General features: G+C 61.5%; 2 protein-coding genes across 2 annotated transcripts; both read right to left on the bottom strand.

Annotated features, from left to right (window-relative positions):
• Positions 1 to 572: 572 nt before the first annotated feature.
• Positions 573 to 11,162, bottom strand: SLBP (stem-loop histone mRNA binding protein). The gene is made up of 8 exons (XM_054581870.1): positions 11,054 to 11,162; positions 10,837 to 10,953; positions 8,442 to 8,546; positions 6,791 to 6,850; positions 5,810 to 5,947; positions 4,924 to 5,073; positions 3,728 to 3,812; positions 573 to 1,475 (listed from the first exon to the last, which is right to left on the bottom strand). Exons 1-8 carry the CDS (start codon positions 11,110 to 11,112, stop codon positions 1,359 to 1,361), a joined length of 831 nt encoding a protein of 276 aa, XP_054437845.1. The 5' UTR covers positions 11,113 to 11,162; the 3' UTR covers positions 573 to 1,358.
• Positions 11,163 to 12,404: 1,242 nt separating this feature from the next.
• Positions 12,405 to 18,019, bottom strand: TMEM129 (transmembrane protein 129, E3 ubiquitin ligase). Its single transcript, XM_054581871.1, has 4 exons — positions 17,766 to 18,019; positions 15,025 to 15,499; positions 14,155 to 14,314; positions 12,405 to 14,017 (listed from the first exon to the last, which is right to left on the bottom strand). Exons 1-4 carry the CDS (start codon positions 17,968 to 17,970, stop codon positions 13,769 to 13,771), a joined length of 1,089 nt encoding a protein of 362 aa, XP_054437846.1. The 5' UTR covers positions 17,971 to 18,019; the 3' UTR covers positions 12,405 to 13,768.
• Between the last annotated feature and the right edge of the window lie 505 nt (positions 18,020 to 18,524).

The following is an 18,524-nucleotide window of genomic DNA, read 5'->3' on the forward strand; positions in this document are numbered from 1 at the left end:
GTCCCCAATAGCTGTCCCTGCCGAAATGCCACTACCAGGCATCTCTAACCACCTCTGTCCCACCACCCAGTGTCCCCCGCTCCCTTGCCCTTCACCCTGACACCTTCCTGTCTTCGGACCCATCCAGGCGGGAGTGCAGACTGAGGCACCGTTCCCTGCACATCCCCCGTGTCTGCTGGACTCTGCCTGCCGCAGCACGGGCTCACCGACGCCAGGTGGCCAGCATGGGCTTCTGCCATTTGGGAAGGCCTGGCACCAAGTTGCCTGAGCCCATCCCCGGCTGGAAGCGAGTTTTGAGGGGGTTCTTGGGGCCTGGGGTTGGTCCAACACCGGCTCTGCCCCGGGGCAGGGAAGGGCTGGCAAGCCGGCGCTGCTCCCAGGCCCGGGCGTTCTGGGTGAGCGCCAGGCACGTGCACAGAGCGTGCGCCCGCCCTGGCTAGAGCTCGACCCGCGAGGCGGGCGGGGGGGACAGACACGCGGGGCCGCCAGGCTGGGGCCGCCGCGCCGCCCTCCTCGTGTCATGTGCTGAGAACAGAGGTTGACCAGGGCCCTCAGGCAACCAGTCAGTGCATTGAAGGGTTTTATTCTTGCAATCTCATTCCATACAAAAGCAGTAAAAACGTAACAGCCCTAAATGAGAAGTTTACAATTGAATGTTTGAACAGAAAATCTGTATACATTATCATTTACAACAGTTTTACATGGCAAATTAACTGCATAAAAAATGTTCTTCCTGAATCCCTCTGCTGCCTCAACTCTTGGAGTATTACCAGAAGACGACCTACCTCACGCTATTCACAAGTACCCAACTGAGACTGTGTAACTCAGTAAAACCGACTGCTTTCGTGCTGACTGCTCAGTGCTGTGTGTGGGGTGGCGCCGCCTCGATGTCTGACGAGAGAAGCTCCTGCACGGGTGCGGAGGGGCCTGAGGACAAGGATGCCCGACGGACACCCGCACCAGAGGCTGATGCCAGGCCGGCCCGGTCCCGGACGCTCTCAGCCCCATACCAGCCGCCTGGGAGGCGGCCGCCGCAGGCCAGAGGCTCAGGCAGAAGGACAGCCCGGCACGCGCGTCCGGCACACAGGCGACGGTGGTGGGGGCCGAGCAGTCGGCCTCTTGTAAGGCTGCATCAGGGTCGGTTTTCATTGGACTTAGTTCCATTTATGCTTTAAAACATGCAAAATACACTCACTATACATAAAATTGTTTCTTAAGAAAATAAGGCAAGAAAAACAATTCACCAGAAGGTAGCTATCGACAGGAGCCGCCGCACGAAGAGCGCACGACGCGAGCTTGGCTGGCCCTGCACCTGGCCAGGCAGGCAACTTGCTGTCCGTGGCCGCCCCCGGCACCGGTTAGCTCATGGCCGAGAAGTCTTTCAAGGGCTCAGTTAAACAGGCTTCCAGGTCAAACTCGTCCTCCAGCTGGCAGTCCACGTGTCTGACTTTGGTGGGAGTGCCTGAGTACGCGTCCTGGAACAGAGGCAGGAGTCACGGCCAGCTCTGCACGGGGCCGGCGTCGGTGCGTGAGCCCCACCCGGGGCGGGGCCGCCTCCCGTGGCCACAGCACTCCAGGCCTACGGCCGGGCACTACAAGCAAAGCCTGCAGCTGCCGCAGTGCGCGAGGGGGAGCTCGAAGCAACGGCTAACAGAGTCACTAACGTCTATCACAACTGGATGTGTCAAGTTCCTACCCAACAACCACCCCTCCTACCCCCGGCAGAGCAGAATCCCAGCGGGAGCGGGAGGCACAGGAGCTGCTGCGTGGGCTCGGTGTCGGCTGTCCCGACTCCTGAGGCAGTCCCAGCACCGCGGGGCGTCCGCTCCCGGGCGGGGGGGAAGGGCTGCCTCGGCTCCAGCAAGGGGGCCGAGGGCAGCCCCGTCCCAAGCCCACGCCGCTCCGAGCACGGAGGCGACTCTGGACCCCACACAAGTGCCGGAGTCACGCGGGAGCAGGAGGACCAGCTCCGCCACACAGCAGGCACCACACGGACAGTCTCAGGAACACAGCGCGAGCGCCAGGGGCCGGACCGCACGGTGACCTCCAGCCGCGTTGGGCAGGCTCCCGGTCACTTTAACCAACAGGCTTTCCCTGTTTCATTAAAAAGTTTAACTAAAAGGTCATACATTCAAATAAAGTTGTTAGAGATTATAATTTAAGGAGTTAAAATCAGCCGAAGCCTAATGTTTATACCAACTAATACCAGAATTTTGAATGACTATATTTTTCTTAAAGACAGTATCATGAGAAAAAGGCTGGGAGATTATCCTAAGATAAAGATAATTTAAACATGCGCTTTTTAATTAAATTCTGAATAAAAAATGAAAGACCTGTAAAAACATTGTATTGGGACACCTGAGGCGCCTGGACGTCGCCGATACGTCCCCTGAGCAGCCACACAGCACCGCGGGGACACGGTGTTCCGCGGCGAGGCCCCGCCCCCCACAGCTTACTTTCCAAGTCACCGCGCACAGCAGTCGGCTCCCGGGCGGCCAGCCACCCAGTCCAGCCATCGCGGAGCCAGCTCTCCCGGGCGCCCCCGGGGTCTCCGCGCAGGCCCCCTGCACACGCCTGCGCAGCCTCCACACCCCGCCCCCAGGGCCTGCCCCGCTCTTCCTGGAGATGAGGCGGCTCAGCATCCAAGCCGAGGACCCCGCCTGCTGCGAGCTCTGCCTTTCCGGGAGCGCCCTGCAGTGAACTGCCCTGCTTCCGCTTCCCTCCACAGCTTCCCCATGTCCCTCGCCTTCAAACACAATCTCTGCCAGCGGCACCCCTCCCGAGGGGACCTAGGCGGGCCCTTCCTCTCCTGCCGGGCCGCCCTGTCCCTTCTAGCCGCAGGCCCACTGTCAGCCCCAGAGCGTGGGGCACCCTCGGCCTCACAGGCACCGGCCAGCTCGTCAGGGTGAGTGGGGAGGGGCAGGAAGATCTTGCTCACAGCTCCTGAGCCGTGTGCACTCAGTCCAGGAGGACCTCACAGGAAGGTGGACATTGCGCAAGGGGCACCTGGACTTCCCAGTCCCTACTGTTTCGACACTCACTGTGCTGCGCAGCCCCACGTGCAGACACGAGGCGGCCCCCTTGTGAAGATGGTGAAGGGACCAGCCTTTCACTAGGGACTGCTGACGTGGGTTTGTTCGGACACGTGCAGAAAAGTCTGCAAGAGCCCTGGCGGGGGAGCTCAGGCCCATACGCCAAGGTTGTGGGTTCGATCCCCATTCAGGACACACTCAAGAAGCAACCAATGATGCACACTAAGGGGAATGCTGAAGCAGTGTTTCTCGCTCTCTCCCTCTGTAATCCATTTTTTAAAAAAGTCTGCACTCAACGAGTAACTGGAATTAGAGATGCAATTTCTTTTCATTGCTTTTAATTTGGAATATTTTTCCCCTCAAAAACAAGGGACTTTTTAAATCGGCAGATGCAGGGGAAACGCCCAGGCACAAAGCGCTGCCCTGCTCAGCAGCCGGCCAGCCACCAACGCAGGTGGCCTTCCACTCCTCAGTGGACACAGAGTCAGCAGGACCGAACCACAAGCCTAAGATAAGGCCACGGCCTAGGAACGCCATTGAAACACTCGGATGGTTACCAGCGAGGGGGGAGGGGTACGGAGCCCCTTTCTCATAAGCATCAAACTGCAGCGGAAACTGCCGTTTTCAAAGGGCGTATGTGGCCAACCAATGACCCAAAACACCCGGCTGAGACAAGGCCAAGGGGAGGCACTTACGAAGCTGTTGTCCTCAGAGCTCGCCAGGGACTCGGAACTGCCTTCTGTGGATTCGGTCTCCATCTGCCCGAGGTCCACCGGACGCCTGCGACATCAAACAGACATCAGCCCCGCTGAATGAAGCCAGGAGACGCGGACAAGGGGCGCTTCCCCAAGTCTGTTCGCTAAAAACCACACTGCCCCGTGACACCCACGCTCTGGGGTGGGCTGGCTGCGCCCACCCAGGCCACCCAGCCAGGCAGGGGCGGCTTTCTCGCCCGCAGAGGGCTGGGTTCGCCCACCAGGGCCCCTGTAAGTGGGCGCCCCAATACTGAGCCTGGTCAGTATTTTCTGGTCCAATTTTTTACTCACACAGAGAATGAGACAATGTTGTTAAACTAGCAAAAAAACCAGTATGACATCTGTGAGGCCAAATTTGTAAAGTCACGTTAGAAATCGTTTCAAACATGACAGTTTCTAATAAATTTCCCCAGCAAAAAGAAAAATTCAAGAAACCGGAAAGGGAAGGTGCCAGACCAAACTGTGCCTCCCTGTTCAAGCCACAAGTTTAAAAACCAATAGGGAAAAGATAAAAACCTTCCCTAAATTTTAACTCAACGTAAATTACTCAAATAGTTCTTAGAACGTTTATCTTGAAAGCACGTAATAGGGCCCTGGCCAGGCCGCTCAGCCGGTCAGAGCGCTGTCCCAGCGCACCAAGGGCACAGGCGCGACCCAGCCCACGGCTGCACGGACAGGCGGGGCAGCAGGTCCATGTTCCTCCCTTCCCTCCTCTCTCTCAAAACCCAATCAATTCAAATAAATAGATAATAAGTAAATAATGAATCAATCAATCAAACCCCACTTATTTGCAGGTTTTGACAACTAAAGTCTAGGCTCTATTTTGACAACTGGCTGCCACGATATGATGCCTGCCTGCCGCACAGCTGACAGGGATTTCAGCCCGGGCGGGGGCTGCAGAACAGAGGGCAAGAGGCACGAGGAGCCCTGACCGGTGTGGCTCCATGGCTGGGTGTGGTACTGCAAACTGAAAGGTCGCTGGTTTGATACCCAGTCATGGCACGTTCCTGGGTGGTGGGTTTGGTCCCCAGTCAGGACACGTACAAGAGGCAACTGATCGATGTTTCCCCCTCCCTCCCTTCCCCTCTCTAAAAAACAAACAAAATCTTTAACCAATAAAAGGCAACAAGACATACATTTCTTGAAAATCACATCCTTCTTCTGCTGGAGGGTCCCAGAAATGCAGGGCCACCTTCCAGAGCTTGATCTGCTGGTCCCAGGAGCGCCGACTGTACTTCTTGAACTTGTTGGGAGTCTTGGGGTGAATGCCAGGTTGCCGGAGGTGCCTGCGGGAGAGAAAGGGTGTCCTGGCCACAGCCTGAAGATTAACCCAACTCAGTGATTTGCACTATTAAAAAATTATAGGTTGAGCTGTGGCTCAGGGAATTGAGGGCTCATCTGCGAACCAAAGGATTGCCAGTTAGGTCCCCAGTCGGGGCACAGGCCTGGGTCCGGCCAGGTCCCCAGTGGGGGGCGCACCAGAGGCAACCATACTTGGATGTTTCCCTCCCCCTCTCTAAAAGTAAATAAAATCTTTTAAAGAAATTACAGATCAACATTCTACAAAATGAGCCAAGTAATGGCAAAAAGCACCACTCCTGACTGTACTGCCCCCTCTGCAACCTGCGCCCCGAAAGGCGTGTCCGAACCCCAGCCTCTGGAGGAGGTGACGCGCTGTCTAGGGCAGTGTGTCCCTGAGGAGCAGGGAGCAGGAGCTGCCTGGACACACGGGCACTGCCCCCGGCCCTCAGGGAGACATGCAACGTGAATGTCACCTCTTCCCCGTAGTGCTTTTAAGGACTCCGGGTTTGTAAGGCAGATGTGAATCCTCAGAAGGAACCTGTTTATCAAACAGTCTCAGTGGCCAACGCAATTTTTAAAACTCCCTGCCCTTGGGTTCTGCACCGCCAGCGCCCCCGGACACAGCAGGCAGCTCTGGCCCAGAGTAAGATGCACTGCCCGGGTGTCCCCGCCGACGGCAGCGCCCGGTGTGGCCGGGGCGCACCCCTGCGACCGCCCTACCTCGGGACCTCTCTGATGTAGCGGTCGTAGGCCATGGTGTTCTTCCCGTAGTTGATCTGCTTCTGCCTCCGCATCAGGACGCTCTCGTCCGTCTCCAGGTCGGCCGGCAGCGAGGACGGAGCCGCCTTCGAATCGCAACTGGAGAGGGTGAAATTAACACCAGGACAAGCCTCACAACTAAGGTCGCAGTGCAAGGAAGTGCAGAAACACCGTTAACACAGGGGCCTTTGTCCTCTGGGTTCCAAAGCCAATGACCCCGGGACAGTCCAGAACCTTTGTGTGCACGGGAATTAGGTCCATACAGACACTGGGTTGGCCAAAAGGTTTATTTGGTTTTTTCACATGATAGCTCTAATAGAGTTTAATTGTGTTAACTTTATTAGAAACAATTTTGTTATTGTATTGTGACACCTGTCGTATCTGAGCATATGTTAAAAAAGTAACAAAACTGGTGAATTTCTGTGCAGCCATTTTAATATTGAAGACAGAGAAAAATAAGTAATGTCTTGACATATTAAGCTTTATAATTTCAAGAAAAGTAAAAACACACTGAATGCAAAAAAAGATTTATGCAGTGTATGGAGAAGGCGCTGTGACCGAGCGAACGTGTCACAAGTGCTCTGCAGGGTTTCTTGGTCCTGCTGACACTTTGGCCAAACAGCCCTTTGCTGTGGGGCCGTCTCATGCACTGGGAGGTGTTCAGCAGCGCCCGGGCCCCCACCCACTCTGAGAAAACAGATGCAGAGCCGACACACTTGAAATACCCAAATCGCTACTGTCACTGATGAAAATGAACGTCTTAAATTTTATGGAAAACACTAAAAGGACTTTTTGGCCAACCCAGTACAACGTTCCCAACTAACGAAGAACGGACTCGTTGACAAACGCCATCAACACAACCCGCAACCTGCTGGCCACCGTCCTCCGTCGTTGGCACGACACAGGTCCGTCCAGTCAGAACAGCACCAGCACGGCACTCACCTTCCCAGCGACGGCTTTCTCTCTCTTCCAAAGTCGTTTATGAGGAGTTTTCTTTTATACCTGGAAGCCAAATAAAGGCCGCTGCTATTAAGGTGTGAAAACTGACACCTGACGCTTCTAGCGCAACCCCGGAGCACGCGCGCGGCTGTGGGCTGGCGGCCGCAGCAGGCACGGCCTGCCCTGTCGCTTGTCACTTCAATGTCCTTCAGTCCCTTTCTTTTACGAGAAGATAAAAGCACGTGAAGCTCGCAGCTCTGAGAGAAACCGGCCGCACCGAGGCCCAGACGGGGGGCACGCAAGCTGAGGCCCGAGGAGCCCTAACACAGGGGCCCCTGGGCAGCACCGCAGGAGGCGAGCTGGTCCCTGGTGCCGGCAAGGTTGGGGGCCGCCGCTCTAAGAGGTCAGCTCCAGCGCCAAGATCCAAACAACAGAGAAATCTACACCCCCCGACACCTGCAGCCTTAACACACACACACAGACACACACACGCACAGCGGCTGGGACGAAGCGGCTTCTCTCCCCCACCACAACTACCCGCTGCAGGGACCTGTGCGACCTGGGAAAGAGGCTGCCGAGCCCCCACTCCCGCCCCCCGCGGTCGCGCTCCCTGTGGCTCCCCGGGGTAGCCACAGCAATGACCCAAACCCCCTGCCAGTGACACCGCGACCACTTCAAGCAACAGGTCAGGCACGTGTCTCAGGTGTCGCATGTCGTGGTGCCTCCTTCCACAAGCACACGCCACCCCTCCCAAGCCCTGGGGCGGAGCGCGGACACGGCAGGGGCCAGGACAGGCGGCAGACAGACAGAACCCCGCCCGGGCACGTGGTGGTCAGAAACACAGGGCCCACGTCGGCCGACCCTCAGGCCCCTCGCTCTGCCACCCACACACACCCCCGGGCCCCGCGTACTGGTGCCTTTCCTGTGAGGCAGCTGCCAAGGCCACCCGCCCACTCCCCCTGCTGATGCCAAGGCCACATGTTCGCCTCAGATTCAAGAACCAATGCGCCCCTGGTTCCATGAACTGCAACTCATTACAGGCTACAATGCCGTCATTCTAGGTTCGTTCGGCCAGGTCGGATGCCGTATGCTTGTGGGGAGAAAGGCCCCCAACACCGGGAAGAACCTCACCGAGGGAGGGGAGCAGGGGTTAGAGAGGCATCATCTGGGCCGTCACAAGTACAGGAAGAAGACACAGCTCAGAGTATGGGAGAATCTGGGGTACAACTGCAAGGAGTTCAGGCTGCAAGTCAGGGAGCCACCCAAGCTCTGGCCACTGCGGGCTGTTCTCTGCACCAGATGTAAGTCAGGGCTCCACGCTCTCTCCGCAGAGGGCACCTCCCGTGCCTGCGGTCTGGCTGCATCACAGTGGTCCTCTGCCATGCAGCCGAGGTCCGCAGGGACGGCCACCGAGACAGTGGTCCTCCAACCTCAGGGCGCCGACTCCTCCAGAAGCCACACCTGGAATTGCCCTGCCAGCAGGCCCGGGGCGTGGGGCACCCTGAGAACCCATGTTTCTGCCAAGTTCCCAGGAGCTGCTGACGTTGCTGAGCTGCAACCAGACGTGTAAGGACCGCCGCTCTAGCACCAACCTCGTTTGGATGTATGACTTAACCACCGCAGACAACACTGCAAAGCTGTCTGGAACGCATACCTTGCAATTTCTTTGTTCACTCTGGTCCTCATTTCATCTTCTTCCACAGCACTTGCCCAATCCGAGCATCTGGACCGGGGCTTCGGGCCTTCAGGAGTGGTGAAGCTGCAAAAAAAGGAAAATGCACCCCAGACCTCAACACGCTGCCAGCGTCCTTTCACACACGACGCCAAGACATGGCCCCAGAATGTCTGGGGAGTGTCAAGAGAAGGAGCTCTGGACTCTCCACCCAACCCCCGGGCTCACTGAGCTGGAGCCGCTCCGTGCCTCTCGGCTTCGGTCGCTGACCTTTTCCTATGCACCCACCATGGGCCGGCACGAGCCACGTCGTGAGGACAAAGTCCAGAGGGGAGGCTGACAGAGTCGGCAAGGCCCCATCTGTACCGAGCAGGGGCCGAAGACAACACGTTCTTCTCTTCACAAAACAAAAAAGTTCGTTTTTCTCGGGACCTTAAAGATCTCACGTAACACACTCAACGCTAAACAGAGTGACCAGCACCATGAAGTGAGTCAACAAACTTGTAAGCGCACAGTTAACGAGCCAAAATGCAGCGCGTCACAGGTGAAATCGGCGGGTGGGGGAGGGCAAGAACACACTCAGCCCACGGGAAAGGCGGCCCCCAGGGCTGGGCCCCAGGGCATCCAGGGCTCCACCGAGACCTCGAGGAAACTGTTAGCCAAGATTAGGCAACTTGAAAACACAAGGCTTGATGCTCAGAATTCCGCCGTTAGAGTTGCCGGTTAGATGTGAACTTCCATTTTTCTATTTCCTCCTCCGCTTCCTGCTGGCTGCCCCTGGTGCGGCAAACCTGACTGGCTTCGACCTCCACGCGAGCCGTCCTGACGCCCCAGACGCCAGCCGACGAGCCGCTTCGGAAGCGCAGTAACAAGGGATTCATCCCTTTACAAAGCTACCATTTCTCCCCGGGGTTACCCCTCCCAGAGAAACCCAAACTGGATTTCTAGAAGTAACTTTCCAGAGTCTAAATACGGTTGGCAGGGAAACGGTTGGCATTAATTGGGAAATCCAATTAATGAACCGAAAGTTACACCGACTCGGTGACTGAGTCACGGGTGCAGAGACCCAGACGCCGGCAACCCCACTGGCCGGCCCGGCTCAGGCCTGGTCTGGTCTCCCGGCCACGACAGACTCCAGAACTTCTGAAGGAGGTTGGCAAACGATCTTCTCATCTGTCTCCCTCTTGGTGACGCGAGACTTCCTTCCGTGGAACTGAAACTCACCTCTTAGGTGAGGCACCCCCGGCCCTACCCTCCGACAGGAGCACTTCAGGGAAAGCGCCCCGGGGGAGGCAAGGCCGGTGCTCCCCGCCGAGCCGCCTGCCCCCTGCAGGCGGCACAGCGCGCCGGGGCCGCGAAGGCAGCTCTAAGCAGAGCGAGCGGCAGGGGAACAAGAGAAACGGCAGGAACCTTCCTATGACAGAGGAAGAGGAAGAGGAAGAAGGCCCGTGTGGCCAGTGGGTGAGCAAACGGGTGCCTGCGGGGACACAACACCTCTCGCCGCCACCTGAGGGGGAGCCCACGGGCCGTGGGAAGGCTCGGAGCTGGATCGCAGCGGTGACGTCGGCGGTCTCCCCGCCCGGCCCCGGGCTGTGCCGTCCGTCCGATTCCGCCGCTTCGGGGCCGGACGCCGTCCCAGCTCTAGGAGCCGCCTCGCCGCCCCCCCCCCCCCCCCGCCGCCACCCCCGCCTCGGAGCCTCCCGCCGCCAGGCTCCGACCCGAGCGTCCCAGCGCCACCTGCCCACCGGCCCCCGCCCCAGGCCCGGTCCGGCCGGGCCGACGACAGAGGGGCTCGGCCCCGAGGTCCCTCTGCGCCCCCCACGTCACGGACGTGCACCCCAGTCCCGCCTCCAGCCTCGCTGGCGCCCTGGCTCCTCTGCTCGTCTCCCCGCGCCCACTCCGCGCGCGGCCGCACCCGCTGGCAGGACAAAGGCCTCCGCGCCCGCAGGCCCCGGCGCCGGGCCGCTCCCAGGGACCTGCCGCAGGCGGTCCGCGCGCCGCACACCGCGCCCCGGGCCGGCCACCGCCAGCGGGGCAGGGGCGCGACAGAAGCGGAACCTCGCTCGGCACGGGGCCCCGACCTCGCTCCGGCGCGCCGCCCGGCCCAGGAAACAGGCCGAGGCCGCAGAAGGCCCCCGGGTGAGGCAGCCGCCGGCCGCCGCCTCGCCGGCTCCGACCCGACACCTCCCGAGGCTGGGCCTGCCCAGCGGCCCGGAACACAAAGGGGCGGCCGCCGGCTGAGGGGCTGACACCGTCCACGGGGCCGCGCAATCACGCCGGGGGGCCCCGGCGCCCGCGCCAAGAGGGCGGGTGACACACTGCCGCCCCAACCAGCCCGCCGCCCGCGCGCCCTGCCCCGAGCGCGCGCAGGACTCACCTGTCGGGTCTGCGGTCGCCCGCCGGCTTCGCGAGGCCCTCGGCGTCCTCGGCCGCCCCGTGCGGGCCGTCGGCTCTGCGCTTGCGCCCGAGGCTCCATCTCGCGGGGGGCGGCGGGCTGCGGGCGAGAGGCCGTGTCAGGGCGGGCGGCCCGGGCCGCGACCCCCGCCGCCCCGCACCTCCTCCCGGCCCGCCCGCGGCGCGCGGCCCGGCCTCACCTGGCGTCGCGGTCACAGCGGCTCCGGTACCTGGGGGGGCTTCGCGGGCTGCAGGCCATATCCGGGAAGCAGCTGCCGGCGCGTCCTCTCCCGCGGCGCAAACACACTGTGCGCCCCGCCCCCAACCGCCTTTATCCGCCCTGCCCCGCCCCGCGACGCGCCGACCCGCGCCCGGCTGGGCGAGACCATTGGGCCCGCGGGGGGAGCCCGCTCGGACGCGCGCCGCGCAGGCGGCCTAAGACCGCGGGAGACACTAGGCCGCCGCCCAGACGCTGCCGGCGGCAGGCGGGCCGACTCCGTGGGGCTGACTGAGCACCCGACCGAGGAACGGTCGCCCCCCGGCGTGGAGGCGCCCGGGGCCCTCGGGCGCTGATTGGACGCTCCTTCGCGGGCGGGGAGGGGCACTGGCGGGAGATTCGGGAGCTTGCGACGCAGACGCGAGCGCGGAGGCGAGCGGGGAGGCCCTTCGATTGGTCTGGGCCCAGGCAGGGCCCCTCTCCGATTGGCCCACCCGGTGGCCGCCTTCCCCGCACTGGCGGGAACGGAAACCCGGAAGGGGCGGCAGCTGGGACGCGCGCAAAGCCCGTGTTTATCCATCCCGTCTGCGGAAACTCGGGAGCCGCGACAGCTGCCGGCGCCGCGCTTCGTCGAATTCCGCCGTCGAGCACGGCTCCCTCGACGGCTTCCAGCGCCGCCTCCCGCGCTCACCCCGCCCGCACCCTATCCAGCAGCGAGCCCTGGCCACTGAGAAGGCTTTAAGCCGAAAGGGGCCCCAAATTTTGGACGCAGAAAACTCGAGCCTTTTAATTTTTTATTCATTGAATTTTAGAGAAGCATTGATTTGTTGTTCCACTTATTTATGAATTCATGCTTTCTATATGCCCTGACTAGGGATGGACCCCGCATTCCTGGTGAATCCGGACGACGCTCTCACCAGCTGAGCCCCCGACCACGGCTCTGTTGGTTTTCAATGGCTTACTTATACCCCTTTCCTAAAAATGTTCCGGGTCCAGCATCCAGAGTGTTGGGGAGCTCGCCCCCTCCCACTCCCGGGCCTGGGCAGCAGGCCCCGGCGGCCCTCCTGGGACCCCCAGGGGACCGCGAGAGCACTGAGGGAGCCTGGACCAGCAGGGCCTGTGCCCCTGGGCCACTGGTGTCCCAGACTGACCTCAGCCCCTGGGGGTTCCTGGCCACCACCCCTTCCACCAGAACTCGGGGCCCAGAACCACTGGGCCTGCTCCCATAGGTGCTCTGGAAATGGGCTTATGAGACCTGCACCACAGCCAGGAAATCAGAGGGGGAGGTTCCCAGAGTGCCTGCCTCCCCTGTCTCCCTTCTTTTGAACACAACCCCCCACCCTGAAGTCGACACAATGCTGCCATTTTTAAGGTGGCTTCTCCCCACCTGTTACCAAAGCTTGAATATCAGGAAAAGCAAAATCCACTCAGAGAAAAAGTGTGTTTACCTTGAGGCTAACGTTTTATTGAATACTATGTCACTTAGCTACAACAGACTTATCTTTATAAAACTAGGTAACTTCCTTCTGTAGTAAACCCGGCCCCTGCCCCCCGCCCCGGGCAGCACCTTAAACTCCGGGTGGAGGCCGGGAGTGGCTCCTGGGCATCCCTCTAATACCTTCACCTGCCGGGCACCCCCAGGGCCCACAAATCCTCCACTTCCAAATCCCGGGGGTAGCTGGGTCCATCGCCTCTGCTTAAAGTGGCCAGTTTTAGGGGGGGCTTAAGGTCCACGAGTTTGAGGGCTCCAGCAGCCATGTGGTCCGAGCTGGGCCCTGGCACTGCCCTCCCCCCACCACCTGCACTGCCAGGGACTGGTGAGACACCGACCAGTGCCTTGACCACTGGGCATATGTCCCCTTCTGATCGAGGTGGGCCCTGTGGGCTGTGGCCAGTCCTGTGCTGCATCCTGACAAGTTTGTGTGGATGCAGGATGTCACTGTGGCACTTGGTCTTCAGTTCAGTGCCTCTCTGGCCAGGAGCCGGAGGCTCGGCTCGGCCCTGGGCTCGGAGGCAGCAGAAGGCATATAGACAATGGCCCTCCAAAGGCTGAGTGGCCCTAGGAGCACACAGCCAAGGGACCGGCGCCTGAACACAGCCAGGCCTTGCCTAGCCCACCAGGAAGCCCAAGGTCCCCGTGGGCAGGGGGAAGTAGGGGCCCCTTCACCCAGGAGCAGCCACCAGGGCGCCCCAGGTGGCGCTGTCGCAGGTGGTGATGCCCTAGGTCTCCCCTCTACTGCCAGGTTCTGCCCAGGTCCTCAGAGCAACCTCCGGGGGCCAGCAGCCAGCGTGGGGACAGGCGCCGGGGGCCGACCACAGCCCGTCTCGGACGAACCTGCGTCGCTTGTAACCAAGGGGTGGTGTGCTCCATAAAATTAAGGCAAGTGGCCCAGGTCAGGGCCATCTGGGACAGACCCCAGGGCCGCCCAAAGACAGCTCCAGGGGTGCGACACCCTGGGGACGGCCCCCGCCATCCCGCATCCCCCACCCCCAGAGGAGCGGCAATGAAGGCAGCAGGGCCCAGAAGACCCACCCCACCGCCCACACTCCGGCGAGATCTTCCTTTCTAACAATAAAGCCCTCGTCCTCCTGCAGCCAGGTGAGGGGCCCTGGGCCCGGGGGCCTGGCTGCTCCCCGAGGCAGCAGTGGGGGCCCCGGCCGGGCTGGCAGGGGGCTCCCTCGCCCGGGCCCAGCCAACTCAGCGCACGGCGCACACGTCCAGGATGCAGAAGCGCGCACGGCAGGTGGGGCAGGGCACACGGCTGGCCAGCCAGGTGTCAGGGCGCTGCGGGTCCTGGCGGCTGGCAAACCACTTGCCCATGCAGGTGAGACACCACATGGGGCGGCAGTAGCACTGCTGGCACTCTCCCTCGGCCGCCTCCTGGCAGGTCTTCACCAGCTTCACGCCGGCTCGCGTCTGCATGCAGCCGATGCACGCCTCCAGCTCCTGCGGGCGGCACACGGAGGTCAGAGACTGCTGGACTCCCCCAAGGTCCCCCGCTTCCACCCCAGGGACCTGGCCCGTGGGGGCCCAGCAGTGGGAACCCGCCCGCCACCCTGCCACCCCTGCCCCCGCCCCCCCACCTGGCTGCTGGGGACCGAGTAGACCGGGTTGACCTCCACCAGGGAAGCGAACGTCTCCAGGAACAGGTCGCCCAGACTCTGGCGGATGACCACGTGGGCTGCTCTGCGGACGGGCGCCCGGAGCTTCTCACACAGCTCACCATACTCCGTGGAGTTCAGCCTGCACACGGGGGGCTGCTGAGCTGAGGCTGCTGGACCCAGGCCCCTCCACAGGGCCGGACCCTGTTCCCCGGCAGCCTGGCAAGGACCCTGGGACAGGCATGTGGGTGGCCAAGGCTGCACCATGCAGGTGACCAGCGTGCCCACAGACAAAGTATGGAGGCTCAGGCACAGCCCGGCTGCCCAGGGAAAACCCACCAGCAAAGATGGCCGTGAGGCCGGAGCCCACAGACCCAGCACCGCCTGGTCACCCCCATGGGACACAGGGCTGGGGGGTTGCAGCTGGGACACAGAGCCCAACCCTTGGCAGATTCAGGAACAAGGCGTGGCCCAGCAGGCCAGCTGTGGCCGGAACAGGATGGGGGGAACCTGGCTCCAGCCTAAGCCTCCAAGGTGAGGCAGCCACCAATCCTCTGTCCCGTCCAGCCCCCAAAGGTCACAGTGTGTTCCCAAGAAAGTGCAGAAGGCAGCTCAGGGGACATAGTATGGACAAAGGAGGAGTGGGGGGGACCCGTGGGGCACGAAGGGGACAGAAGGCCAGGGCAGAGGCCTGGGGTGGGTGACAGGGCCCACCCCCCTACGAAGGTCGTCCTGGAGGGGCCACTCGCACCCATCACTGCCCCCCAGAGGAACACAAAGACCAAAGACCGGAACGTCTGTGGAGCACAGGCCCTGCCCCACCACCGGCCCACCCGCCGCGGGCCCTCCTACCGGATGTCGAAGGCCTGCACTGCAGGGTTGCTGCTGGCCACACGGATGGTGAGGAGCTGCACGGGCAAGTTCGAGTCTGGCGAGAGCTCGTGCTGCTGAGACGCCGTCACGGTCAGGTGCACATCCTGCTGCTGGGCCACGTGTACACGGTACGTGGTCACCTTCATCACCCACGTGTCTGTCACGATCACGCGGGCACCCGGGGCCCCTGTGGCAAACTTGTCGATCCTCCGGAACTCAGTGTTGACAGAGGAAGCGACGTCCTGCCAGCCCGAGTGCAGGAGGGCGTAGAGGGCGAGGGTGCGGGCCAGCGGGTGGTGGGCCCACCCGTCCCTGTGCCAGCAGTAGATCAGGGCGCCGGCGGAGGCGGGCAGGAGCACCGCCAGCAGGAAGAAGAGCCGCCAGGCCTCTGGGGCCTGGGCTGGGGAGAGGAGCTGCTTTTCCGAGGCCGCAAAGCACATGCCCACATAGTAGCCTGCAAAGGATAGGGCGGCCTCAGTAGCGGTCAGCCAGCCAGGCCCTCGTCCTCCCCGGTGGTGCCCACTGAGGCCGCAGTGCTGTTCCTGCACCTCGCAGGGGGCCATCTCCTCTCATCCCCAGCCCTAGGCCTGGCCCTCTGCCCTGGTCAGAGCCCAGGCCCGGTGGGTCTCAGCCACCTCCACAGCTGGCCCGGCTCAGCCCTTGCCCATAGCAGTGATGCCATAGGCGGGAGAAAAGCATTTTTAAGTTGCCCCTCTGGTTTTACACGTGTGAATACTGGAAAAACTACCAAAATCTAGAAACGGCAAAAATACATGCAATGTGTGGTGTCACCCAATACAGAGCGGCCTGGTGGCCCTCCCCTGGGCCTCCTGACACCACCCCCTCTGAGGAGGCAGATCAGTGTGGTCCACCCTGGCTGCGATGCCACGTGCCGGGGGGAAGCAAAGAAGGGCGGGGGCGGGCCCCAGGGACCCGGGAGCCGGCGCGGGGCCCACTTCGGGCCGGGCCGGGCCTGCCGGTTTGCAGGCTGAAACGAAGGAAGGAGACAGTGCGGGCTGCGCTGGCAGGCCTGAGATTCCAGGGTTCACAGTCAACACTTGCTGTGGTCAAGCCACTGCAAAATCTGTTGTGTTAAAATAGATGCTATGCCCATTAAGTTACAAAGCTTTTCAAAACAAACGGGAAAAGAAAAAGAATTAAAAAACACAGACCCTGTGTCTGGCCACAGGATAGGCAACATTTTGACAGTTGTCAGACGGGAGGGGGTTGGGGGAAAAGATGTAGGGCTTAAAACAAATTGGCGGTTTTGGCCCTGGTCAGCGGGGCTCACTGGGTTGGGCATCATCCTGAAAAACAGGGTTGTGGGTTCAGTCTCCGGTTGGGGCGCATGAGAGGCAACCAATAGATGTCTCTCTCTCACATCGATGTTTCTCTCCCCTAGTTCTGCATCCCTTCCCCTCTCTCTAAAAATCAATAAATAAAACCTTAAAAATAAATAAATAGAACTGGTAGTTACAGAATACTTAGGGGAGCCCTGGGCAGGTGGCTCCATTTGTTGGAGCGTCACCTCATACAGCAGAAAGTGGAAGGCTTCATTCCCTGTCAGGGCACATGCCCAGTTAGTTCAATCCCCAGTTAGGGTGTGAATGGGAGGCAACAGATCAATGTTTCTCTCTCACATCAATGTTTTCTCTAAGAATCAATAAACATTCTCCAGTGAGAATTTAAAAAAAAAAGAAAAGAAAAGGAACCTAAAGCACACAGCAGGGGGAACCTAGTCAGCAACATTGTGTCCACGAGGGGTGCCTGGCGCTGGCCTTGCACAGTAATCACGCCTGAGGACTATAAAGGTCTGAGCGCTGGGTTGCGCACCTGAAACTAATACTGCACATCAACTGTAACTAAAAAATAGAAAGCTCTTAAGACCGGCCCCACCAACTCCTCCAGGTGCGGGCTCCCGGGAGTCCTGGTTCCCCCAGGCAGCCCCCATGCACTTCCCGCCTGGGGTGGCGGCGCCCTGGCTGCTCTCCCCACCCACCCGAGCGGCCGCTTCCGGCTGCCAGCTGGAAGCCCCTCCCTGTGTCCACAGGGCTGCAGGGGCGGTGGCCGGCCACCACCCACCTGCTGTCTCAAGCCTGCTTCCGCTCCCACGTCCCCCGGAGATCCCCTGCCCGCACCCCACTCTCCAGCCAGTCCCCCGACCAATCGGCCGGCAGACTTGCCCCTCAGAAGCCCACCAGCACGGCGGTCGCTGCCCAGCACGGCCCCTGGGCAAGGTCTGAGCAGCCTGGCCACACACAGCCTTTCCAGTCTCTCCACCTGACACCTCCGAGGTGGTGTCACCCATGTCTGCCGGCTCTTCCCACACCAGCCTCCCAAGGCCTGCTCCAAGGGCACCTCCTCAGTCGGTTGGAATGAGTTAACTTACGCCCCTCTCCTGGGAACTGCCGCCCACATGACAGTTCGCGACCTGCTGTCGAGGGTGCGGGCCAGCTGGGCGAAGCATCATCCCCTCTCCCTCGGGCTCTGAGCCTGCGTTTCTGCCTCCTGCAAACGACCAGCTGCCGCCAGCAGGGAACGCAGGGGCGGCTGGCCCCAGCCTCGGCTCTCGGGGGGACCGGGGATCCCGGACCCCTCCCTCGACTCTTCCCCACAGAGAGTGGTCTCTGGGGCCCCAAAGCTCCGCCGCGAAGCCCGGCTTGGCCGCCCACTTCCGCCCAGCAGATGGGGACACCGGCCAGCAGAGTGGGGGGCCTCACCCAGGGGCAGCAGGGAGTGGCAAAACAGCGTGGCGGCTGAGCGGCGCTGATGGTAGGGCACGAAGGCGGCGTCCTCGCTGCCCAGCCAGCCCGACAGCAAGTTCTGCACCGTGAGCCCCGCCGAGTGGAACTCGGTGGGCGTGAACACGAAGCACACAGCGAACACCAGATAGGCCAGAGTGAAGGTGACCTCGGGGCTATCCATCGTGCCGCCGCCGCCGCCCTCGGCGCGGAGAACAGGCCCCACAGTCCTGGTCCGCTTGGCGCCGATCCGGCGCGGGGTGCCCCGGGAGATGGAGTCCCTCCACGGGCCGGCGAGAGGCATTCTGGGAGGTGCAGTCCCCGCGAAGCACTCCGGGAAATGGAGTTCCCGCACCCTGGACACAGCTCCAAATCGTGAGTTGCCCCTCCAGTCTTCACGAGGGTTTGGCTCCTCAAGACCAGCCTTGAAGGCGGTGCTACCCCGGTCCCATTTTACAACTGGGGAAGCTCAGACCCGGGCAAGCGGCCCTCCGGCCCCAGCCTCTCCGCGCAGCACAGTCGCGCCGGAACAGAGCCCGAGATCCCCGCTAGGCGGAGAGCTCCGCACACAGCCCGTCCGCGAGCAGCCCTCCCCCTTCACGTGCTCTGCAAGACACAGCTCTCGAAACTTCCGGCTCCGGCCGCGGCCGCCGCGCCCCTCAGGCCGGAAGCACACCCTCCGGCTCGCTGGAGGGGCGTGGCTAGCCGGCACGACCTTGTATTGGCTGCTGGCTCCCC

The sequence above is a fragment of the Pteronotus mesoamericanus genome, unplaced genomic scaffold (assembly GCF_021234165.1).
Source record: "Pteronotus mesoamericanus isolate MK-2021 breed Mesoamerican mustached bat unplaced genomic scaffold, CSHL_Meso_final contig_68, whole genome shotgun sequence".
In the NCBI taxonomy this organism is placed as follows: domain Eukaryota; kingdom Metazoa; phylum Chordata; class Mammalia; order Chiroptera; family Mormoopidae; genus Pteronotus; species Pteronotus mesoamericanus.